The 26415-nt window shown below is 34.0% G+C and overlaps 3 protein-coding genes and 1 pseudogene across 4 annotated transcripts; all 4 read right to left on the minus strand.

The window, feature by feature from the left end:
* Window positions 3892-4941, minus strand: LOC104792379 (transcription repressor OFP15-like). The gene has a single exon (XM_010518513.2). The coding sequence runs from the start codon at window positions 4778-4780 to the stop codon at window positions 4004-4006; it is 777 nt and encodes a 258-aa protein (XP_010516815.1). The 5' UTR covers window positions 4781-4941; the 3' UTR covers window positions 3892-4003.
* On the minus strand, window positions 10687-12202 carry LOC104792380 (ubiquitin-conjugating enzyme E2 variant 1C). Of its 2 annotated transcripts, none has more exons than XM_010518515.2 (4): window positions 12018-12202; window positions 11439-11578; window positions 11191-11316; window positions 10687-11110 (listed from the first exon to the last, which is right to left on the minus strand). In XM_010518515.2, exons 1-4 carry the CDS (start codon window positions 12049-12051, stop codon window positions 10970-10972), a joined length of 441 nt encoding a protein of 146 aa, XP_010516817.1. In that variant the 5' UTR covers window positions 12052-12202; the 3' UTR covers window positions 10687-10969. The 2 variants fall into 2 exon arrangements, with proteins under 2 accessions (XP_010516817.1, XP_010516816.1); XM_010518514.2 differs by having other exon boundaries at window positions 11436-11578.
* Window positions 12970-16332, minus strand: LOC104792381 (annotated as a pseudogene).
* On the minus strand, window positions 16763-19573 carry LOC104792382 (B3 domain-containing protein At2g36080). Its single transcript, XM_010518517.2, has 3 exons — window positions 18960-19573; window positions 17901-18094; window positions 16763-16969 (listed from the first exon to the last, which is right to left on the minus strand). Exons 1-3 carry the CDS (start codon window positions 19465-19467, stop codon window positions 16931-16933), a joined length of 741 nt encoding a protein of 246 aa, XP_010516819.1. The 5' UTR covers window positions 19468-19573; the 3' UTR covers window positions 16763-16930.

A 26415-nucleotide genomic window follows, 5' to 3' on the forward strand; every position in this document is an offset into this window, starting at 1 on the left:
ACAACCATGAGAAGGACCAAATGCAGACAAAGGAGACTAGCATTTCTTCAAACAAAACGGAGCCTAAGCTTAGAGAGGGAAACAAGCCTTTTGGGAATCAAAGGAAAGACGAGATAAACAAGGGTGATAGGAAGGTAAAGGCTGGGCGGGTAACGCAAACACAACCACACAACACTGACGGCTTCCAATCGAACAACACATGAACGAAAGAACACAGGGAAGGACCTAGCAAAGCAGATACCTTATTCTTCGAGTCATACCGTGGATCTACCTGATCCGGAATTGCTAGCAAAATCTCTGCAAAATGACACTTCCAACCGCCTCCACAAGCCCAAATTGAAACTCGAAGCAAGCCAAACGATTCCCTAGTCCAAAGCCAAACATTTACTTAAACGACTAATCCAAGAAATTGAAACAAACTAAAACAGTTCCATTTAGCTCTAGACAACGGTGAAGAAGATATCAGAAGGTTAGCTTACCGAGCTAAAGAAACAAGCGAGACCACAACCACAGATTCGAGAGCAAATTTTGCGAATCACCATGAAACTCAAAACTCTGTCGAATCTTCTAAAAAATAGATCTAGGAGACCCAAGAAACAACTCTCTCAGGAGAAGCTGGCCGACGACGAAACTCGCAAGCCCCACTGTGAAGATCTGCCGTCTCAACCAAAGTGAAGCCAATCTCCACCGAAATTCAAGAGTTAAAGGAAGCAAGGAACTAAACAACAACAGCAAAAGAGAGACTAAGGTACCCTCTCACGGCAGCGGCGAGGAGCACCGACCACCGGGGAGGGCAAACGGAGAACTGAAGCTTGTTGACGGCTAGGGCGAACTCTTCTTTAGGAGAGAGGGTTTTTTTTTTTTTTGTCTATTCTTGCAAAAAAATGTCCACCCCGATTAATGTATAACCCATATCAAGCTTTTTTTTTGTTAGATTATTAAATTAATAAAAATGCAATGGCATTTTTTTTGTAATATACCACATAATAGAGTTTAGAGATTATGAAATTTAGTTTTTTTAATAGCATACTAAAACAATATAGGTTATGACCATTGTGCACTTGACAAGAAAATACAACTACAAAATGGAGTCACGCATGTTTTAAGGGCTTGAACAGTAGTAGTATGGGCTGTTACGTTAGGGACCAGATGGTTCGGAGAGTGAACCAGCCCTCTAGACTTGTTCAAGTGATCAACGGTGTAAATTAAAAGTCAACATACTTGACGGCGATGCGTAAGTTCCCAGTTCGAGTCCACCACTAGAAGTCTAGAAACATGTATTCGATTACTGGAGCTTAGGACAAAGTAATAGACACACCTGCAGGCTTTTACTAGTCCAAATGTTTTAGAGAAACCCAATACATAATTCCTCACAAAACAATTTAATTTTTGATTACAAACCCCATTAATTGTATCTCTCCATTTTCCTAGAATTTTAACTTACGTCAATAAAACCCATATTTATTTTAAACAAAGCCAAGAGAAATTAATTATTGGTTAGATAAATCGTTTCGATTTGAGTGTTTGAAAGTTGAAACACGGGTAGAAAAGCTGAGAGCTTAGCAGATAAATTATTTGGAATTGGGACTGAACTAGTTATCTTTGTTGGGTATGATTACGAGTCAGGTTAATCAAATCGGTTCGACAAAATAAACCACGAACAATATCACAGGTAAGCAACATTTACTGGTTAGTGAAAAGAACAGGGTCACTACAGTAACTTGTAACAATTTAATGCCATGAAGATGACCGTTGTGAAGAGTGAAGACTTCTGAAGTTACTAACCACAAATAAGATAACGCAAATAAGTTGATGGAAATGAGATAACGCAAATAAGTTGGTATAACGAACCACATTGCATTAGTTAAGCTTAAAACGATATACCAATGAATTGTTGCTTGGGTAATTAGGAGCTTAAATCTGTGACATGAGATTTGGTCTTTCTCATAAATGAGAACTTTGAATCTCAAGAGAGCAAAACACGGCCTAAAATTTTGGACTTTATCCGTTTCTGATGCTCATTTTATTTAATTACGTTCATTATTCCTTTTTAATGACTCTTTATTATACTTGTGAGTTGTGACTGTTGTATATGCCTAAACTTCGAGAATCATTTTAAAATCCTACTATAATGCATCTCGAGAAATGAAATTCGTTTTCTATGTTACACATGCTAATAAATCGTAACAAAAAGCCAAGAAAAGTGAAAGATATAAAATTGGAGAGTTGGTGAGGGTGATTAGAAATGTTAATTAAATATATAGCTACTGATACAAAAGTTCGAAGCTTCTTGAGATTTTAATAATCGTTACCGCAGAAAGATTAATCTCGAAGATAGAGAGTTGACAATTATTTTGTTTTTACATCAACATTATCAAATCAATAAAGTATCTGTCTTTTTATCTTTCTTAACTAGCATCGTCAATAACCGTTAAGCCGCAACTAATTTACATATACGTGTTTTTATTAGCAATACTTGTTCTCCTTCTCAATAACTGAATAAGTTCCCTACCAAAAAAAATAACAACTGAAGAAGTTAAAACAGTTATAAATGAACTAGTATTTTATACAATATGAGTTCTTTAACCTTTCATTTTTTTTTAATTTTCTTTTTTTGTAAATCAGTTTTAAATTTCCAAGCCCATTATATTCAAACTGAAAGCAAAGCAAAAGATAATAAAAATAATTAATCACGATTTAGATGCTATGCTTCGAAGATGGTTTGAGGTTGGTACCCATCCCTACTAGCGCTCGGCCTCGTCCAAACCTCTGTTAAAAAAATGAAGATGGTAATTTTTCTAATTTATTGGCTTTTGTTAGTTTATACTTTAAACTAGACGCTCTTAATTTTTATATTAATAGTAATCTTTCTATAAATGTATATATATTCGTGGAAGATTATATATCAAAAGAGGCAGAGATGTCAGGGCTTTTTAAAAAAGAGCAAGGTATATCTTACAGCATCTAATATTTTGTTATATTCTGAATTTCTGGGCTCTTTTTTTTTTTGCAGTCACAATTATTTTTGGATTTTACTATACGAACCAGGTCTCTTATTATAAAACAAAAACCCTGCTATATGTATATATATATAACGACAGTTAAAATTCAAAACCAACGGCTCAGATTAGATCTATCAAAAACACGATGTCAGAGACTAATTAAAACCATACATAATTTGATAGTTCAGCCCATGTTAATTAGTTTTGAACCTTTTCTTTATTATTGTTAGTAATTGTCAAAAAAAAAACTATAGATTAGGAGGCAATCTCGTAGGATTGTGTCACAGACTCACAGTCCCACATGTCTCATCTTAAAGCCAAACCTGCCGTTGAAGCGAAGATGATCTTCACTGTTTTCCCGTTCTTAGTTCACCCAACGTTCAAACAAAGTTTTTAATTTTTTACTAATATATTATAACTTTGTCTGATTCCACTCATAAAAAAATGCCAAAATTTGGCAGTTGATACTGTCTAAATTATTTGGTTGTAGGTTCACCATAGTACCACAGAATTCAACTCAGATTTAGTTCTTTTTCATATGTACATTTTGAGTGAAAGGTGAAAGCATTATATGCAATCTACTTATCTTGTACTATTTATTTTATTTATCTTTTTAAATATAGGTCTTTAACAAAACAAAAAATGATTTACTATATATTTAATAAATATAAAAATATTAAATGTTTTAGTATATTTATACAAATTGTGTAAAAAAAAACTAAGAGTACCGATTCAGTTTTCTTAATTATGAATCTCTTAAAAATGGTCCTATCGAACTATCATCATCCTATATAATCTTTTGAAGAAATAACAGTGTAGAAAAAAAAAAAAAAAAAAANCACAATACATATATCAATATTATATTAATACCATTCATCTGTCGACAAAAAAAAAATTAATACCATTCATCATTTTCATATGTGTAGTCGGGGTAGCCAAAGTTACGACTTACGATTCTGCACAAATTTTAATCAAGCTAAAGAATAAATTAAAAAAGCAAATTAAGCAGTGTAAACTAAAATGTCTTTAGTCTTCTCATCCATCTCTAACAATGAAGACAACGGCAAGAATCGTACGGACGTCGAGGAAGTCTCATCGGAGGAAGAAGAGGAAGAACACGACGTGTAGAACGACAACGGAGACGACGGAGATTCTCCAAGAGTCATACTATTACAGCAAGAAGTGCTTGCTTCTCCGGCTGCTGCGGCGGCGGCGCGTGAGGCCGAGACGCTGTCGTCTTTGGAAATGTCGTTATCGATGATGGGTTTTTTGGTGTGTAGTGCCAAGTTCACTAGGAGATCGACGAAGGCCGCGAAAATGTATCGATGGCTGGCCTTGGCGTTGACTTTCAAGAACTGAAGGAGAAGTGTCTCGAGGCTTTTCCAGTCGTGGTGAAGCGCGTGTGCTTCAACCATCTCTTCCATGGATCTCTTGAAATCAGTGTAAGGGTCGTTCGATTCCAAGGAGAAGAGCACGAAGCCGTCTTCTTCTTCTTTGTCTTCTTCTCGCTTACTCGTAGCTTCTTCAAGTATAGAGTTGGTCTCTCCTTTGCTTTCAAAGATGAGTCTCTCCGATGATCTTAGCCCTTTTATCACACTCTCTACGGAATCTGAAATCTCCGGTGGTTCGAAGTCGAGCTCATCGTCTTCTTGGTCGTGGATAGGATTGGTGAAAGTGATGGTGGCTCTAAAAGACATGGTTTTTGGTTCTTGATTACAAGAAGGCCATGGCCATGAAGAGGAATGAGAGTTGTTCTTGTTTAGAAATGGGAGTTTCATTATTTTTTCTTTTTCTTTCGGGGACAATAAATTGGTTTACTTTTGTGTTTGTATGTTTTGGGGATTGGATTCAAAAATAAGAAAACTGAGAGAGTTAATGGAGTGAAGGGAGGGAAGGTTTTAAGGGTTTGAAGGGAGAAGAGGACAGAGAGACGAATGGGTAGGGTCTGTTTCTTTACTTACTTATTTGAACGTCTATGATACTACTATTTTCTATATTAAATTTTATTTGGTTGTTGTATTTAATTATTAGCTTCAAAATTTAATGTTGTTTGGTTGGGGCTCATTCAATACTATAATTCAGTGACCTTTTCCCGGTTAAGCTGTTTTCGTATTTATTATAATGAATGATGCTTTCTTGTTTTCGTTTTTCCCTTTTCCTCAGAGCTTCTTTAATGTTTAGACTTTACACTAAATTTATTTAAAAAAGAGTTTTGAACTTTTTGAAAGGATACTAAAAGGTTTATATCACAAATTATTGGTTTTGAATACGACTGATTTCTTTTATAAATACATAATTCGCCTAATAACATCGTTTACCGTGTTGCATCATTATCTATGAAATTTAAAAGATACACAGATGAATGCAAATATTTTAATGTTAACTATTTTGAAAGTTAGCTAAGTGTCGATTGATCGCAGTTTCAAAAAGAAAAGAGAAACGATAATTGAAGCTTCCGTACTAGGGGACTACACAATTTGTATTGCACGTGGCAAAGGAACGTAATCTTTATTCCTTAAGAAAGACAAAAATATTAGGTCACATTAAAAGTTTGGTCCATAACAGAGTATTATTTTGATTTAGATGCGTTATGATAGAAAACCAAAACCACAAACATAAAAATCGCCCGAAATGAAATGGAAAGATTAGCTTAAGCAAAATAAAATAAAATAAACAATGTATATTCATCAAATAGACATCTAAATCAAAACCCAACTCGTATCAAACTAATAAAAAACGTAGTTATAATCAAAATAGAAACGGCACCCATATAGTATCAATCATGATATAGATCTTCAAACATAAGACTAATGATTTAAATGGAAGGAAAAAAAAAACGTAACATAGATAATTATATACTCCATAATAAGAAAAACGCAACAACCAAATTAAACCAACGAATCAACCAACTAACTGACCAACAAACAAAAGAGATATGACGTCGGTTTAAAGAAATTTTGTAAAATCAGACAATATCTCAAAACTGTGCAATTATTTTGCATTTAAAACTAATTGTTATTACACGCTTCCTCCCCGAATCGGAAACATTTTTCTATGTTTCGTGTTTCTCTTTCACGGAACCTGCTCGCACTTGAAACCTATTTTTACATATCTATCTATAGGTTCGCTTGCATCAGTGTGTTACGTAGAAATGTACATATTGTATGTTAACTCTTATGTCAATATTGTAGAAATATTTACTATATAGAATGCTCAAAATAGATATAGCTTAATTAATTTCTCACTGAGAATGATTCTTCTACAGTCGATGTATACTTTTTTTTTTTTTCTGTAGAGTGCAGTCAATCAGATAAAAATTCAGTAATCATAGATCGTATCGGTGAATTTATATTTATATAAACGGGGAGTGCCATGTGAGAGCCTCCTCACAATTCCATGTTGCACGTAACTTTCACTCACGTGCCTCTCACGCGACGCCAGTGAAGAGATTGTGACACGGGAGGAGAGATATCAAAATCATTATCATATCAAATATTTTATGAGTTACATGCATCTTTAATAATATATTATAGAAGTAGAAGCTTCCAAATAAATTATTCAACTACGAGCGGAGATATTAGACAAATCATGTGGATTTTTAAAAGGGAATATAATGATTGAAAGCTGTATGTCTTCCAACATTTCTTATTATTATGCCATTGTCTTCATGGAAATTTCGTAGGCGTTTCATTTGAGTAATCACATTTTCTTTTTATAACAATATTCATCATCGTTCTTAGCTAATCATCGTTTTAATAATCTGGTCCATATGTAGACTATGAGTTTTAATTAACACTATATGTATCTATGGTTTTAAACTTTACACCAGTCAGAAAAACTATAAATGGATCCTGTCATAGGTTCAAAAGATTAAAGTTGATAAACCATGATACACAGTCACTTTTAAACCATGCTATGAAAGAATAAATGGTGATTTTAGCTTCATAAAGTTCAACTCGATAAAGCGTGCTTCGAATGCGAGATTCTCAACAATGAATTCTCTTCATATGAACGCTTAACCTGTTCAAAGTAATGCTTACAAAGAATAAACAATTAAAATGGTTAGAGCTATAATTGTATAAACAATTAAAGTAATGGAAAGGCTCAATGGTGGTGGAAGCTGCAAAATAAAGGGACCATTTTGGTGGGATGTGAGGATTGAGAATGTGGTCCTCTTCCTACGAAATCTATCATCCCTCTCTCTACATCGCTATACCAAAATCATGATTCCTTTCTACTAATTTACAAACTTCATATAGTAATATTAACCTTAGGCGCCTTAGCTTACCATTTTTAAAATATATATGGAAAAAAACCCGTTTGTCTAATCCCTTCAAACAAATAATTACTACCTCAGTAAAGATTACAAAATCAATTACAAAAGTCGATTATTAAGTACTTCCTCGAGGTTTCTCAAAAAAAAAAAAAAGGTACTTCCTCGAGTTTCCAAATTTACTATAGCATTGGCGATCAAGAAAAGAAAACGAACTATACATATGATTGTGCTTACAAAAATCTATATATAGATATCTTGTTTGGGAATTGGATCGAGGATTTAACATGAAAAGTTATCCCGACACAAATTCATGACGTAGAAACACACATCTTGTAGTAATAATTGAGATATCTTAAGGTTTATAATGCGAGTGTTTTTTGGGTCCATGAAATTGCAGCGACGTGACTAAAGTAGTGAAGAGGGGACAGTGTGTTGGTGTCACGAATACGAAATATAATATTTGTAGCTCAGAAGTTGGAGAATGTGAATATGTGATGTTACTGTTTTGTATCTTTGAGTTTGAATATAATAAGAAGATTAAATAATAAGATTATCGCTTTCAAGGAATATTGTAGGCCCAATCTTATCTAACTAACCCTTTTTATTTCCTTTGGGACCATTATTGTCTTCTCTCTAGTGGCCCAAACAAATATTCTAAATATCACCTCGTACGAGTCAATAGGGGTGTCAAGTTGAATAAACCAAACCAAACCAATCCATGACCATTTTGATTTAGTGTTTAATAGATAATGAGTCAATCCAACTCATTTAGCAACTGGTTTGGATCAACCCACAACTCATTTAGATTAATGGATTAACTGGTTAAATAAGTTGACCCATTTAATAGCAAACCAAGAAAATAAATCTCCTAAACACTAAATGGAAACAATAAAGGAAGCTTCTTCCTCTTCTTAATTCAACTTCAAATTTTCAATATTCTCTCTCTCTCTTTCTCTCTCTCAACCGTAAATTCCAAAATTCGAATTTGAGATTTTCTGGTCATCTTCATCTGATTCTGTTTTGTTAAATGTTCAAATTCGAATCTGGGTTTATCTTCTTCTTGAGTCGATCAAGTAGAAGAAGATAGAGTCGAAGAAGAAGAAGTGGGACTGTGGGAGAGAGAGAGAGCTTGGTTTGGTTTTGTTCATTTTGGTTGGTTCAATTCGGTTTACTCATTTAATTAAAAGAAAAATCAGTTTAATTTGGTTTTCAAAATCAATTCAACTATATTTGGTTTGGTTTTGGGTTAACTCATAACCATTTTATCCTAATCCATTTCAACTCAATCCATTAAACCCACAAACCATTTTGATCCATGAACCCATTAAAACTCAAATTATCAACTCAATAAGTTTTTGGATTGGTTTGGTCTGGGTTGATTCATTAATTTGGAACCATTTTGACACCCTATACGAGTGCCTTGAATCCATTCATGCAATTTTTTCAAAAATCTTGATGTTTGCGGTAATTTAAGATTAAAATTGAAAAGCAATCTCAATTTTCATCAAAAGGAAGACAAACTTATAACCATCATTCTTAGATAATGCCAAAAGAATGATTTACAAGTAAAAAGATTATATTTGACTCTCTACGTTTTGAATTCGCTGACCACAACGATAGTTACCAAAGATTAAATCATGTTTGTTTTGTATTCATCACGATTAGATCGTGTTTATTTATTAGTCGTTAACTACTGAAAGAATCGTTATACTAAAGACCACAAAACGAACAAGATTTGATCGCTGTTGATGGTCACTGGATATTGTGATGACTAGGAAACGAACAAAAACATGTTGGTGATTGTTGTCAATGTCGCTAGCAATTACGAAACAACATACCTCAATGTACGTACGTAGCCCCTCCTAATTACTAATTAGCATGTAATTTACAATTACAACGTAAGTAACTTACCATCCATGAAGATGAACCCACAATTGTTTTTTAAAAAATCAAATATTAAAACACGACAGATGCGCTACCAAAGCTAAAATCAAACGAAAAATCGTCCGTACCTTCCGTTGAATGATCATAAGCACATGGGTGCATGGCTTTTGGATGGACCCATTTGCGTTATGTAGGTATGCATTCTCTTTCTCTACATTATACTACACTTTTTGTTATCATCATGTATGATTCATTGGTTGCTAATGATTTGGTCGTCGTTACTCGTTAACAAAAGTTAAAATAATGATTTGGTCGTCGTTACTCGCTAACAAAAGTTAAAATAATGATTTGGTCGCGTATGATATGGAATGAAGTGGCGCGATTCATGAACCGTGTGGTAAGGTATGTGCATGGACTTTCGAAAGTCGCTACAAAATTTACAAATGTAAACACCCAGAGTCTTGCTTTTCACAGAAGATAACGTAGTGTCGATTATACTGTGTTGTAGTTTGTAAAATGGTAACACAACTATATATATATATGGATGAAAAAGTTAAAAACTCATTTATGATTGTTTCGATAGTGTTGTTTACGGGTATTAAGTATTGACTAAAATATTTGTGGCTAAAACATATATAGATTCTAACGTCGTTATTCAAACTGTTAATAGTCGTCGACTTACGACTTAGATGTCATGTTACGTACCACACTTTGACATGGCAGTTGATATGGCAACCGAGTCTACTAGATCTTTGTGATCTGAGTAAGTAACTATCCGTTTTTGATGTCATTTATAAAACCATTCGCAATGTTTTCAATTCTTACAGAGAGTTAGATTCTCTCGTACAAATCCTTATGTATGATATGATTATGATATTAAAAAGGTGCAAGTACCTGAATGATATTAAAAAGAGTTGGATATCAAAAAGGTGCAAGTACCTGAATGATATGATTATGATGTGACAAACGACATAAAAAAGATAAAAAGTTAATGCCTTGGATTAAGAACCAAAAAGGAGTTGCATAGATTGAAAGATAGCCATAAAAATAGTTATCAATGTTCGGCAAAAAAAAAAAAAAAATAGTTATCAATGTTTGTGAAGTAAAAACAAAAAGTCACATGGCAAAAAAGAATAAAGATGGAAAAAAGATAGAGGAGATGTAATGGACTGTCGTTAACAATCAAGCTTAAGGTGAAGCAGATATGACACACTTCCCAAGCCTAGGACATGAGGAAACAGACACACCGACATGTTTTCTAATAATACTGGACGTTAGTACGTTACAGCCTTCACTCTTTTGTCCAAATCAAAGACGAAACTGAAGCTTTGACACGAGGTACAGAGAGATGAAGACTAAATTAGTTAACTGAAGGTCTGAATGATACATATTTCAATACAATACCTAATCTCGGGCTCAATTTACAATACCAAACTGTATGAAGACCTACAGTCCAATGATCTTGACCCAGTTCTTGCATGATATGCACCCAAGTGTGAAGACAATTGGAGAGCTCAAGTCGAGTGACAGCGAAAGAAAGTAAACAATTCACTAACATGAAATAAAGCCAAACAACGCTGCTTTCTGCTCCTAGAAGATCAGTTTGCCATATTATATCTAAATTGAGAAGATGAAGACATGATACAACTTTGTCTTCATATATTTTTGCACACAAGGATTAAACTCCAGATGATTAATCGAACATCATCATCCATCCAGACACCATTGTTTTTACTTTTTAGGTACGAAAGAGAAAAGCTTGAGATCAACAATGGAGAAAGCCCCCCTCCAAGGCTTTTGAGAGGTATTAGAAGAAGGTTCCTTCAGGAGGTTGAACAAGCTTCCGGTTATGCGATGCAGCCATCTCCTTCTTCAATTGAGTCAGTATGTCCTCCATTGTGTAATCCCTTTGCCAGTTTGCAAGAACTCCAAACTTCTTTGAATCCACCTGATATCCAAAATCCACATTTGAGTAAACTAATTCAAAAGCAACAAATCATAAAAAAAATCCAAAATCACATTTCCGACCACGCCGGTTTCATGATTGACACAAGTCATGTTGATGCGTGAATGGAACCGAACAGTCGGGGGTTTCTCAGGGTAATCTTTGTCACAAAAGAGTTTCAACTGATAAATTCGACCCTCATGTACAGTCTGCACAAACAAAGTACCAGTCAGATGAAACCATTCAAGAAAGAGTCACAACAAATGTTTCCATATCATTCAAAAAAGTTTCTAGAAATGTGAAGAATTAAAAAAAGAAGAGATATAACTACGTTGTGAGGACCGATGATAGTGCCAGTCCAAGAACGCATATAAATGTCATCTCCATCATCCATTCCATAGCTAACAGTTCCATCTCCAATACCCTTCTCACCTCTTTCAAGCTCTTCCAACAATCTAAAATTCCTCGGAACTATATAATTGTAACAACCACAAGGTAAAGTAAACATCAAACAGCTCAGCTCAGCTCAGCTCTCAATATTTCTAAAAAAAAAAACTCTGTTTTAGTGAATGAAGACACACAATTACACAAATAAACTCTCAATTCTAATCAAAAGCATGAAAGCAATCCATCATCACCGCAACCAAACTCAAGAATTGAGATTATCACATAACGCTAATACAAAAGTTACCACGCGAGTGAGTTCAATACCAATCAAAAGACGAAAACTTTCAAAGTTATAGATAGAGATAGAGATAACAGAGATTAACCCATAAAACAATCAAGAAGAAAGATCGATTGAAACATAATTAAGATAAACCCCAAGACGCGTTCTCGCCTCAAATCAAAAACCCTAGAAAACTTAAGAGATGAAGAACAAAAAAAAAACAAAAAAAAATCGAAAATTTACCGACAACACTCGATGCCCCTGAGCCAAGAGTCATGATTTTGATGAGCTTGAGGTTTCGTTCGAGTCGATTGATTGTGAGATCTGACCAAAATTGAGAAGAAGAACTGAGAGATTCTCTGATGCGGAGAAGACACAAAAAACGCTATTAGTGGAGAATAATCAAAGTCGAACCAAACTTGGTTGGGGGTAGCTGAATTTGCAGGTGGCAACTATTTTATTTTCCGCTACCCAGATTTTTGTTCTCTTTACAATTAAAACCACAAATTTAAGATATTTTCAAAAATAACCCCAAACATACTCAATCATCACTGTTAACTTATCATATGATTGATCACTATATTAGGAGGAGCTCTGTAGCAAATACAACAGTTTCATCTCCTAGCGGCTAGGCTACAAATATATGAGCAGAAGAATACAACAGTTGTGTGAGCTTAAAGGGGATTTATCATCAACTAAGTGATTTAGGCAAAACTGTTGTGTTGATGAGAAGGGTATAATTTGTGTCGTACTACAATGTATCATCCTTCGTATTGCATTCCCTTCATTTGATGACATTGTATCTCTCAACTCCAAGTACTTGAGGGTCAAAACTGCAGACAAAGTGTGAACCCATTTCTTTCCCATGTTACAGAAAGACTGTTTGGTGCTCAAACCTTTCAGAGGTAACAACAACTCATATGGTTATAATAATGAAATGGTCATATCAGTATAGTAATGGAAGACAAGGTGGTCCATGAAGATGATCCTCAAAATATTGTACTAGAGGAAGGAGGTTTAATGATCAAGCTGACTTGCCGAACAACATGTTTTAGAACAGAAACTTACTGAATAATATCCATGGAAAGGCTCAGGGTAAATTTTGACAGGAAGAAGCAGAGCATGAGCACTAATCTGTCCAATCTGTTAAAACCCAAATACATATTTGGACTGAAATCGGTAATTTACAAGTTCATTTACCAAATCTTGTTCTCTTTATTTTCCAACCAAAGGGTCTTTACCCTTTTAGGGCACGAACATGACCAAAAAACTTCGTTAAACTTGAAAACGACTTGGGAACTAATTATATATTTGTCAAAACTTATTCCCCGGAAACATGGGAAGCTACTCCTTCCCGAGAGAAGAAGAACAAGAAAAGAAAAATGCAAGAGCACACAAGATTTGAGTAAATGATGGTACATTGGCAAATAGAGAGGCTTAGCTTCTTATAAGTTAGAAGAATTCAAATTAGAGCTTGAATACCCATTCTCCGCATCTCTCTGAGCCTCCAAATGGGATAAATCGCATCTTCTCCTAACTCTGATGCCTCCACTTGTTGCATTGCCCAGTCGTAGTGCACCATGTGTATCGTGTCCTATATCCAACACACAACACATTCTTAATGGACTCTGGCATTGCCCATATGTTTTGAGTTTGGTTTATGATGTTTATTCACAATACCTGGCCTCCTTCTTTGATATTTCCATTCTTGTCGCGGACGCAGTAGATTTCTTGCGTTTGGAACTGACATCAAAGATTATAAATCCATCAGACCCAATTCTTAGCTAAAGGATGACCTCAGAAGGAAAATGAAGACCATTACCTTGACGATGATTACTGGATAATTCCCCATCATCTTTGTCTCTAGAATTTCGACTTCAGATACATGCAGAAGCTGCACATCACGGCCAAATCAATTTAACTCACCACGAAACGAAGGAGGATCCAGTGGAACCAAGAACAAAAAAACCTTACCTTGTGATCGAAAAAAAGACCATGAACCTGGAAAGCTCTGTGCTCTGCCGTGCACCGTTCAATCATTTCCTTGCTGCAATACTTCTTCAAGGTCTCAGCATCTCCCTGCACGAACATGGGAATTAGCTAGAGGCAACAAAAACGAAGATGGGACAAGATGATCTTATATAAAAACCTGAGATTTACCTTACTATATGCATTCAAGACTGGTCTGATGGCTTCCTGAACTTCTGCAGCAAAGTCCGGCAAGGAAAATGATCTGACCATAAAAGAGATAATAATATGATTACCAGGGCCATATCTTCAAACCAATAATCAGGCCTCTATAACTTACGGATCTCGGCGGCGTATCTCTTTGTAAGTCGATGCAGAACCTGTTTCCTCAAAGATTTTCTCATTCATGCTGCCAAACAAAAGAATGCACATATCTCTAAGTTGCTGCAAGTAAGTTAATTTTAAAGGAAGATAGTAAGGGAGCAATTAGAGCATACTCCTGAATCTTGTGAACTATCGGATTATCACTGGTTTCCCATCTTTCCATCACATCTTCTGCAATCTAACACGGTCCAAAATGCATTGTCAATTTACAATAACAAAGCAGTATTAGCAAAGACAGTAATGCAAATTAAGATATTTGAACAAAAGTGACTAAAGAGAAGAGTAGAAGATGTCCATTACCTCTTGGCTCTTGTTGACAACAGGCTCACTCATTCCACTAAGACGTTTAAATATAGGATAACCTTGCATCTATACCAAATTTAAGGAAAAAACTCAACAAGGGCCTTTAAAACATGGCATAAGTGGACAAGACAAAGATGGTCATTTACCTTTTCTCTTAACGATTCCCATTTTTTTTGCCACTTGGACNAACTTCAGATACATGCAGAAGCTGCACATCACGGCCAAATCAATTTAACTCACCACGAAACGAAGGAGGATCCAGTGGAACCAAAAACAAAAAAAACTTACCTTGTGATCGAAAAAAAGACCATGAACCTGGAAAGCTCTGTGCTCTGCCGAGCACCGTTCAATCATTTCCTTGCTGCAATACTTCTTCAAGGTCTCAGCANAGATAGCTTTGGGGAAGAAATGCTGGATTTGAATTGTCCAAAAAATGTATTTTGCTCCTCCGTCGTACCTGATTGTTGTTGCTGCTGCTGATTTTCACCTTCAGTGGTTCCTGTGCTTGATGAACTTGCTGACTCTGCATTCTCCTCCTTTCCGAGCTTGAATGACTCCTTGACCTGACCACAAAAGATACATACCCGAGTTAACAAAAAAAACTTACCACAATTAACCACTGTAAGGACAACAACAACAAAAAAAAAAGCGGAATTCCAGCAAGACCTCTTCTGTGGCTGCTGATAGCCTGTCTTTCACACTTGAAGAGACCTGCACCATCAAAGCTGTTTTGTCAGGGAAGATTCTTAGCCTTTTACAATGTACAAAGTTGGCTAGTCATACATTAAAAAACTACGTTACAGTTCACTAAAACAATTTAGTTACCAAACTAGGAAAGATACAGCATACACATAGTATAGCCAATGATTTCAGAAAGAGAAGAAACCACATACTTAAGTCTTAACATATGAAAATCAAAATATGCAAAACAAGCAACGAGTAAACAATATTGCCTTTGAAGCATTCTCGAAAGAGATAATTCGACACAGATATGGTGCCAATTACTAAAGCATACCTTTTTGGCCACAGATTCAGCCTCAGTCCAGACTCCATCAACTTGCTTATACAGCTGCTCAGTCGTTTGTTTCGTTCTGCATTTGCCATTTCATTCCAATAAGAGATCTATTTGTATGCTAAAAGTAAAGGTTAACTATATCGTGTACAATTTTTAAAAATGTGAATTACCTAACTTTCAGGTCCTCTTTTACACCTTTCAACTCTTCTGCTCTTTCCTTCAACTCCTTCACTGTTTTCTGAAATTCAGGATTGCTACAACACCAAATTGTAAAACAAACCAAAAAAAAGGATTTAACTTTAAAGTTCACATGCCTCCACACATACACATAAACACAATAACAAAAGATTTGCATTTATACCTTTCAGCTTCCCCTTTAATTTTCTTAGAGAAGTCACTGAAAACACTAAACCGGCGATGACTCGCATACCCATTTCCCTGTACAAGAAGCCCTAGTCTCCCTGCGCCAACTCTCTACAAAAATCAAAACACAAAATCAATCATCCCAAGCTTCGTAATCACAACCACTAGAAAAAATAAATCACAACAACAACACGAACCCGTTGGTGAGTCAATTGCTGAAAAAGAGGCTGCTTTGTGATTAGTAAATCTCGAACTAGCTTCCTACTCGCCATTACAACAACCTTCGTATCGTAGTGATTTCAAAAAGAATCAATTTCCTTTTTTTTGAAGAAAGAAACAGAGAGAGAGAGAGAGAGAGAGAGAGAGAGAGAGAGAGAGAGACCCTATAAGCGACCTTTTGAGAATTTTAGCCGCAATGAGATTGAATCAGATTAAGATTGATAACATATTCTTTTAATTTATCGGATAAAAAAGAAAGAAAGTTGAAATTTTTTCCTTGAGAAACAAACCAAAAAAAACCCAGAAGACAGGAGTGTGTGTTGCCTTAAACAGTTAAAGCCCTAGGAGAGGTTTCTCCTCTCTCGATACCATTTTTACCGACTTGTTTGGATACACGGATAGGTTTATATTTCGATATACTGAATATAGGAAACGTCGTATCCAAACAGTATATTACCCTCTTTCTTTATAGTATTGGGCCATTTAGCTCATGACTTACGGCCCATAAAATAGTAATTAATTGAATCATAAAAGGCCCATTAATAAGTTGAAGTCTCGGTTTTGGTTTGTGTTTTATTTAGAATGTTTATAATTAATTTGCCTCTCCATAATAGGATGGTTTTTATATAAAAAAAAAATGTATAAAAAAAGATGAAGTGTGGGATAGCCAGAACTCTGAATTCTATACAATTGTTAGCTATATTAAAGAATCTAATACATAAGAAGAAAAAAGGAAGAGAGTGAAAATTTTGGGAGAGATTTAAAGGAAGAATCGATTATGATTTTACTTTAAATAATACAAAATGAACCTTTGTAATATTAAGGGATCAACATCTAAAAACAGCATGACAGGGACCATATATGTGAAGCTTTTGTTTCTTTCTTATCCTTGTACGTGGGCTTCTCAGCTCGTCCGGTTCACATCTCCTGTGAAACTTAGGTCCTGCAAAATCAAATAAACACTCTTTATGCAAAAAGAAAAGGAAAAAAAAGCATGCCATCTTTTAATTAGAATCCCTTGCAAAAGTATCAAGTAGTAGTAGACTTTCCATTTTCTTTACTTATGTAGTCAAGATAAAGAGATATACAATAACAGGTGTTATGTTTAAATTATTTCCCCAAAAAAAATGGTTATTTGTACTTAAATATTGGGACAAACACTTTGTGAAGAGTATTTCCAAATCCAAATATTTTCGTGTCAAATGATAGATTTTATTGTTGATCGGTACGAAAAATCCAATAATAGAGATGTGGGGAACAAGACCTATGTGTCGATATGTATACGTACGCACGTAACATCGACACATCAATTATGCTCGTTCATGTATATATAAGGATTAGGTATAGTCGTCTAGAAGAAAAGTTTGACGGAATTGTCAAATTTATTGTTCTTGAGGACCAAAAAGCATATGATAAAAATGAGAAACGTGCCTAACAATAACAAACACTAATAGTAAGAACACTTATATAGTAGAAACAACTTTAATAATAACAATGGACGGCACTTCGTTTGGGATAAGATTTTTGGATAGACCACTCGGCGTGATATATGAACAGTACATCTTCATTCTCTATTCTCTAAAATGTCCTCCCCAACCCAATAAATAAAAAGACCATTTGTTCCTATCCTTAGTTTCTAAATAAGTTTCTAAATAAAACTATAAAAACATAAAGATTAACATTCTTGACTTTTCTAAGCGAACGTATAGAGATAAAGTAACTTACGTTTGAATTTGAAAACGCGTGAATGAGAAACGTAAAATGCCGGTAAAAATGATATGGACATGTACTTAGATAACTACTCTACAACGACTTAAGCAAAATGAAAACAAATTAAGTTATTTTGTTTGTTTAAAATAATAAGTGAAACGTACCATGTAGTACGGAGGAGGATAGTGTTGTTGTTGCTGAGGGTAGAAATGAAACTGGTCGTGATTTGTTGTACATGTGTTGGAACCGTCAGGTGTGGATGGCTCCGACCAGTCCGAGTCTAGCTGGCACTCCATGTTTACTCCGAATAGTCTCAATGTCTTCGAATTCACTCTCTGGCTCTCCACCGCTTGAGCCCCTATGTGCCATTCAATTAGATTAACAACAAATATTGAATATATAAATTTAATGTAGAAACTGAAATCGAGGAATCTATAATGGACAACTACCGAGACTCTATAGTCAGAATTATCCCAAAAAGAACAAGACTTTTTAATCGGATGAGAATTTCCATTTTTGGTACTCTCAGATGACAAGCTTTACCACAAGGAGACGCCACGTCGATACAAGTATATTATATGCGAGTAAGTAATAACATTGGTACTACAAAATGTCTCCATCACATGTAACAATTAAACATATACATTTGAAAAATAAGTATACACTATATACTCTTAAATTAATTATGTTTGATGATGGGTTTTGAACTTGGTCAATTTCTTATGTTGCGTATATATACACGGATTTATATATAAGTGTAAATAAATATAGTGTAAAATGGAAATGGAGAACGAGTAGGTGTAAGTAAGGATACGCAACAAATGTCACGTAGAGCAGATAATACGAATCCGATTCTGTTTCTATGGGCTTCCATCATCTCTTTATTTTTACTTCTCTACTGACTTTAAAAGCGCGTCTAACCTCACGCTCCCAAGTCCCAAACAAGATAAAGATTTTATTTTTCAATTGGGTCACGTAACTTCATATGGTTCATGAAATAGATATTCACTTTTAAAACTTTAACAAAAGGATCGCATTACTCCTTAAATTTTAACTCCGCTATTATCTACCTAATATGTGCATGGAAAATGAATTATATACGTTGACAAAAATTAGAAGCGACAAAATGGATTAGTTAATAATCTAGCTAACAAAATTGGGGTTTAGTTGTTTCACTATCCAAACTTTACATGTTAAAGAAAAACAAGAAGAGAGAGGGGTACCTGCATGAGGATGATATTGGAGCGAGGCATTGGATTGATGATGGCGATAAGAGTCGGAGGAAGAAGAAGAGTCACCGCGTCGTCTCCAGCCAATGAAGAATCTACCACCATCAGCACGGTGGCGATGGAAGAGAACGACGTCTCCGGCGTCAAGGTTCTTTTCCTTGACGTATCTGCTCCAGCCTTTGGTCAAGACGTAACTCTGGCTACTGTTCCAATACGAGTATCTGAATCTCCATGGCTTACCTTCCTCGTCCTCGAAGCAGAGGAGAAGTCCCTTCTCCACCGCGTCTGCAGCGGCTGCAGCTAGCGGGAAGTATCTCTCGGCGTGCTGCTTTGGGATGACGAGGCGGTTAAGTTTTCCGACGTCGCTTGGGGTTAAAGGTTTCTCGAAGAGAGCTTCTTTTTCCTCCACGACGTCGTTTTGGTGGTGGTGTTGTTGTTGCTGCTGTTGTTGCCACATGAGAGAATGGTAGTGGAAATCGCTTGAGTATTGGGTTATTGACATTTGAAAGAGAGAGAGAGGAAAGAGATGTCAAATAGTGATGAGAAAGAAAGAGAAATTAAGGGCAACTATTTTTTGAGATACCAATGCTCCTTTAAGGAGGGTACATGTATCTGCCTCTATTTATATATGTTTATATATAAGTTTCAAAGAAAGAGAAATTAAAATTGACATATAAATTATCAAGTATGTATATAAAAATATATGTAAGATATGCCTTTCTAGTAATTTATATATATATATATAATTGGAGATATATAAATTTCGATGTAAAAGAAGAATAATAAAGATTTGGACATATGAATTTCAGTTTCAATATAAAGTTTAATATTCCTGATAATAAATGTAAAAAGTTTGCTTACAAAACAAAGAAAAATATGAAAAGGTGGTTGATGATAATACTATTCAATACTAATAAGGACTTGTTATCTAGTGGTATTTTAGCTAGGGTGTATAGATTTCACATTTTGATATTTATGTATGCTGTATGCACATATCTATATGACTATATTTACATGTGAGATGTGTTTTGTCGGGATAAGGCACATGTTATCGCATTATCCTTCATTTTCTATAGTTTACTACTAAACTTGTCAAGCACGTGCTCTCCATTCACCACCCAACAAATCATCCAATTATCTCGTTCTTAATTATGTTAGTTTTGACATATTGACATTTGTATTACTAGTTAACTGACACTACATAGCATTACAATACATTTATTTTATTTTCGTTATATATTACCAGTTTCATCAGGTATGGTTGAATTACCATCATTCCTTTGTATTAAACTTACTTAAGACAACACCATATTTTCTACATGAGAAAATTTTGTATAGTTTTAACGAGAAAAAAATATTGTCTAATTCCAGAAATAGTAAGGTAGCCTATTCTATCTCTGATGATAATGCAAATATTCTTAGATTATATTTTTTTAAAGTGAGAAGAAGAAAAAAAACATATAGGCAGATACATGGACCAAAGCCTAGAAAAGATCTTTTGTCTCTTAACCAAGAAGATTTCTATGTACAGCCTTTCCTTATTTAGTTTTTTTCATCACGTGCATGACACATCTCATTAATGTTTACGTATTGTTCATAAAATTTCGAAAATTGTTTGGCTCTAACTATTTTATGTGAAATGATTTATATATAAAAAAAAATAAAAAGAACGCATATGATATAGCTTTGTGTGTGTTTCCAAAGAAAGAGTCGTGGGAGGGATAGAGATAAGATCTGTCTTCAATTGTCTGTCCTCTTTCTACAGTCGTGTTTCAATCCTCTCCTCACAATCTCCCCTCACTAACAAACATATAATAAAACAAGAATATAAAATTCGCAAATGTATTACGTAAACCCAAAACAAACTTTTCTAATTTGTTACTCGCTTTTTGTTTTTTATGTCTTCCCGACTACTTTGTCCTCTTTGTTTCCTTTTTCTGACATATTTATCACAATCTGTCATTATGCTCTTGAGAGATTAATTTTTCCAAAATCTCATAAAGTTAGATTATATATGTTAGGTGAGTATTCAGCGGGATCTTATAGTAATCATCATGTTTATGCAATGTAGTTTAAAAATATTTCGGTTTCAAAAGTTTTTTAACATGAATTTAAATAAATTTAGTGATAATGTACATAACAATTCAGTTTTGCAATGACTGTGTACATATAAAACTAAACAAATCCTTATAGTAATGTAAAGCCTACTGAAGAGAAGTTTAAACTCTCTTTGCTAATGGTTCTTACAGAGAAGAAGTAGACAAACAGGCGGATCGTTACAGAAGTTTTAAACTTGTGTGACATGAATCAAATTTCATCTTATTCTGTGTAGCTTCTTAACTTATGTTGGTGATAATGAAATGCAGTACATAACTTAAAAGGTGTAACGATTAATTGTGTATTTTAACCAAAAAACGATTACTTATGTATAGAAAAAACGTCATATGTTTATAATATATCGACAACTTGCTTTGTTTTTTGGTGACGTTATATCGACAACTTGTTTAGATCTGAAGCCTATTAATTCGAAAAAGTTTTCGTCCACCAAAAAGTTGTTATGTGATATTTCTGTTTATGTAATATTTTAATAAAAACCAGGTCAAGTGATAATACCTCATCCTCGATCGCTGCGAAACTTCCTCAATTTCCAAGTAGATTCATTCTATCATCAGGTAAAACCCCTGTTTCTTCAATTCCACTACTGACATCAATGTTTCTCCACAATTACACTTTACCTACTTATGTGAAATTACTTTGTAAGAGTTAATCAGAGAGTTCTTCTAAAAATGAATGAAGATAGTACGAAAGGGAAAAGTTCCCTTGAAAATTTGATTAAATGAATGTTAAAAATGAATAAATTTATCTTGCCATAAAAAAAATGTTGCAATATGAGTACGTATATAAGAAAGGAAAAGAAAACAATAATGAGAAGAGCAGCAGAGAAGGAACATGGATCCTTAGCGACGAATCAAGATAGGGAATCATAAATAAAAATATACTACTAGTATACTCCATATAGATAAAGAGAGACAAACAAATTCCAAGAAATTGTAAAATTTTAGGAGAGATCTTTGGATTCATAAAATGAATAAAGAAAAAGATACATTATGAGATTATATTATAAGGAAAGTGAGTGAGACTAAATAAGCTTGACCATGCACGAAGGTCATATATGTGCACTACGTTTATGGCTATTTTGCTTTGATGTACTTATTTTGATTCCCTTTTCGCAATTATTGTGTTCTCGTTTGTGATTCCAATACAACTAAATATCTATGACTATGCTCTTTATATATAAATAGGTATATATATGATTCATATACATGCGACGTATACAACTAAAATGTTCACGTTAAGCTGTGACGTAAACCAATATTTCTCAAGTACATATATAAATTTACCAGTTTGAATAGCGATTCAAAACTTAGGGTTAGAACTAGATTAATGAATGGTTCGGATGAGCGATTGAGAATGATTTTCTGGACCGGGTATGAAGTCGAAGTCTCTTGGACCGATTATATATTTCAGTAACTGCAACTGTTCTATAAAAAAAATGCAACTGTTCTGAACTACTATTCGATCTCCAATTTGATTCAAATTTTTAACCTGAACAACTACGACGACAGTCCATAAATAACTACTGTAAGTAAGTTATAATTTATATTTTATCCCAAAAGAATCTCAAATTAATAGAAGAAAATAGTTTCATATCAATCAACTGTATATATGGTGTGACGACTGTGATATTCTATATAGTTGTTTGTGTCTAAAATAAATCTTATATTATTGAAATATTTGTTATGTAAATATACAGTTCTATAGGTTTCAGAAGAACAAACACATTAGCGACGGCACAAGTTATTAGTTATTACCAATGGGCATTAACATTTTTTGGCTTTTTTAAAATAAAAATATTGTTTTGGAAGAGATCAAACAAATATACTAATTAGTTTAATGGGCATTAACATTTTTTGGCTTTTTTAAAATAAAAATATTGTTTTGGAAGAGATCAAACAAATATACTAATTAGTTTAACTTGTTTTTCTAACTCAGTAAAACTTTGCCATCATTTAGAGCAGTAATATTTTGCAACGGAAACAACAGTTAATGTTTTCAATCACACAAATCGAGAATTAGGGAATTATTTCTTTTATAAAAAACCGAATATGATACACTTATTTTCCTTACTCATGTGTCAAAAGTCTATAAATGTTGGACCTAATAATTTTAGCTAGCTAGGCAAGCTGTGATGCAGTATCATGTATCAACAACAAATATTGATTTCATGGCTTGTTTGCCTGAGTTTTACATGAATGAAAGACACTTTGTTGGAAAGGATGTATTTTCTGTATTATTTGGAGTCGAGGAAAATATTATCCTTTGTTTATTACAATTATAGTGTAGGTAGCTTAGCTTGATGAAATATCGAAGAAAAATAAAACTAACGGATTAACAGTAATCACTAAAAAACATACTTTTTGGCAGGGACGAACATATTTCCAAGTTCCTAAACCAATGTTTTGTCACGTCGTTTCAAATATGGTAGCAGCCAAAGACGTAGCTCCTCCGACTAAATTAATAGTGATGATCAACTTATGCAGCATTTCAGTTCGTAATTATATATTTGTTAACGATTGAAAATATAATTGTAAGAAAAAGGCATCAAAATTTCAATCATATAGTGACAAAGACAAAAACATTATCAGAAGTATCTAGACTAGTATACCCACGTGCCACTACGTACACACCTATGTCTAAGTATGTGTGCATTGTGCATGTACATTTGTGTACATATACACGTACGATATTTGTAGGCTTTGATTACGAAATTAATGTAATAATTTAAAAAAATTAGACAAAGAATCCAAGTTTGATTTAGTAGGTATCTGACACACCTGGATTAATACTTAAAAAAATATTAGTTTGAAAAAGATATGAGATCATCTGTGCAAGTGCATTGCACTTAGAAGTAATTGAGTACAAGATTGCTTTTCAGTACAGAGAATTATGGCAAGAATAGTACATGAATACTGACACAAATGAGATGTCTTAAACAAAGGATGTAATTAAGTTTGTAATTTGACTTGATAGTTTAAAAGTAATCCAAGTCCATATGGCCAGATGAATGCTATTATTATATTTTCTCTTTAATTACAGAATATAATATAGAATGTATATACTGTATACCATGACAAGAGATTATGGATGTACTCATCATAAGCATATAATTAGCATGAGACTTTGGAGACCTAACCATGGTACCATAATTAATATTCCAACTGTTACATGGACCAGAACTTGGGCCTTTCTGAGAATAGTCTCTGCGCAAAATCTTGTGTAAGTACTTGATAGGCATTGGCTGAGGACTAAACCTGCAGAAGATAAATTTAATAGCAGCCCAATCAAGGATTGTTCATTTTCTCCATATTCTATGATATATCAGTTACGTGATTATATTCTAATTTGAACGTTAGGGAAACTTAGGGGATACCGGATACATGCATATTTTTCAAATGCACAGTCACTTTTATCTCTGAAGTTATTAAACATGCATTGCTCCGAGATCAAAACTACTTATCCTGCATCCTAGCCGAGGTTATCCTTGCTTCCCAAAAGTAAATCTACAAACCAGGAGAGATATATAACTCACAAAATTTAGCTTTCACCATCTGGAAACAACTACACAAATTTTTTTTTTTTTTTTTTTTTTTGGAATAAATGTTAAATTATATGCAAAAGAAATAAACGTTATACAAAAATTGTGTTTGACTTTTCCAAAACAATTTTAAGGAACCAAAACCAGAGCAATTATACAAAACAGAGCATTATACTCGGTAGAGAGATGCAGCAAACCAAGCAACTACGCCAAAAAGTTAGGTTCTTTCTTAATGATATTTTTTCAGTTTCTTATCATGAACTGTAGATGTAGTACATTCGCTTAAGATCAGTGCTTGACTATATAAGATATACAATTTAAAATGTAACTGTATATATCCAGTGGATATTAGTCTGTCAAAAAGGGAAAATTAGGTTGAGAGTAGGAACCGGATACACATACAATAATGTCGTTCGCTTATTTTATAATATATGACGCAAATGAAACCGACAATATTGTTAGTTTATTAAGTGTGTATTAGTCTATTAACTGAAAACTAAAAAAATTTAGAACTAGCAGAAAACTAATATAGGTCTCACAGAAAATAATGGTTAAAAAAAAAACTGCTTCAGATTCAGATCAAAATCATATATGCCATATGGACTGGCCATTGGGTTGGGTCTAAAAGAGGCCACAAGATGTGTGCATGTGCTTTAGACAATTAGACTGCTGCACCTGAGTCCTGACCAGTGGTGGGTTGCTCCGTCAAGTCTATCGATCCAACGCTGCTTCCCAAACTTGTCGTTATGGCCATAAACTTCGTCTATTAATCGTTTGTCTGTTTTTACTCCGATTTCCATTTTTTTTTAAACACTAATAAAATTTGAAATAGTGACGAAAAAACATTGAAATAAAGATCTTAAACACTGATATTAACTTATACCCTTTTATTAGTATTTTAGTTATATATGTATATATGCATTAGTATACTGCATATTTCAATACTTTACAATATATATAAGAAAATGCCAAGACGACGTTATTTATCAATTATTTCAGTCATGCTGATGTAAATCATTGTTGGTCTTTCCTTTTCTCATCGAGCCTTTTCTTTTTGGGTATTACTTACTAGTCAATTTTTTTATTTAACACAAAGAAACTGTACAAACCTAATCGACGGTGATATCTCTTGACTTAAATTTAAGGCAACCCTTAATCTAGTGTTGTTTTAAGGTTGTCCCATTCCCTGTTGTTTGTGAAATTATATTAAATTGTAAATAATATCCCATTGTCATGTTCAAGGCAAAAAAAAGCCAAGTACTAATTAAGCAGATGGCGATTCGATGATGCATAAAATTGCTTAACCAAAGATCATGCAAATTTACACGGTCGTTTAAGCGTTTATAAGACATATTAAATATGATTCATAATGGAATGAAATTTATATATTTAAAATTTTTAAGTTAAAACTCAAATTAACCTACCCTAAAAAGTTCAAATAAAATACTAAAAACATCGTTGTGTCAGTTTGCGCCGGCATTTTTTTTTCCATCAACCAAAAAACTAAAATATCCAACAATTGTCTCATATTTTGCTAATACTATGTAGCCGAGCCGGACCTTGCTAGTTTAAATTGAAATTACGGGTGATAAAAACAAGAATGTATGATATCATATATATTTAATTTATAATACTGGCTGAACAAACAAATACAAGAGGTCAACATGGGCCATATCCCTTTCCCACCTTCGTACGTATCTTTATGAATTATGACTCCTTTGTTTGTGAACGTCTCGTCGCATATGTGTGTACGTTTTTTGATCTTCATCACTTTATGTTTTTTTTTTTTTTTTT

The sequence above is a fragment of the Camelina sativa genome, chromosome 6 (genome assembly GCF_000633955.1).
Source record: "Camelina sativa cultivar DH55 chromosome 6, Cs, whole genome shotgun sequence".
Lineage (NCBI taxonomy): Eukaryota > Viridiplantae > Streptophyta > Magnoliopsida > Brassicales > Brassicaceae > Camelina > Camelina sativa.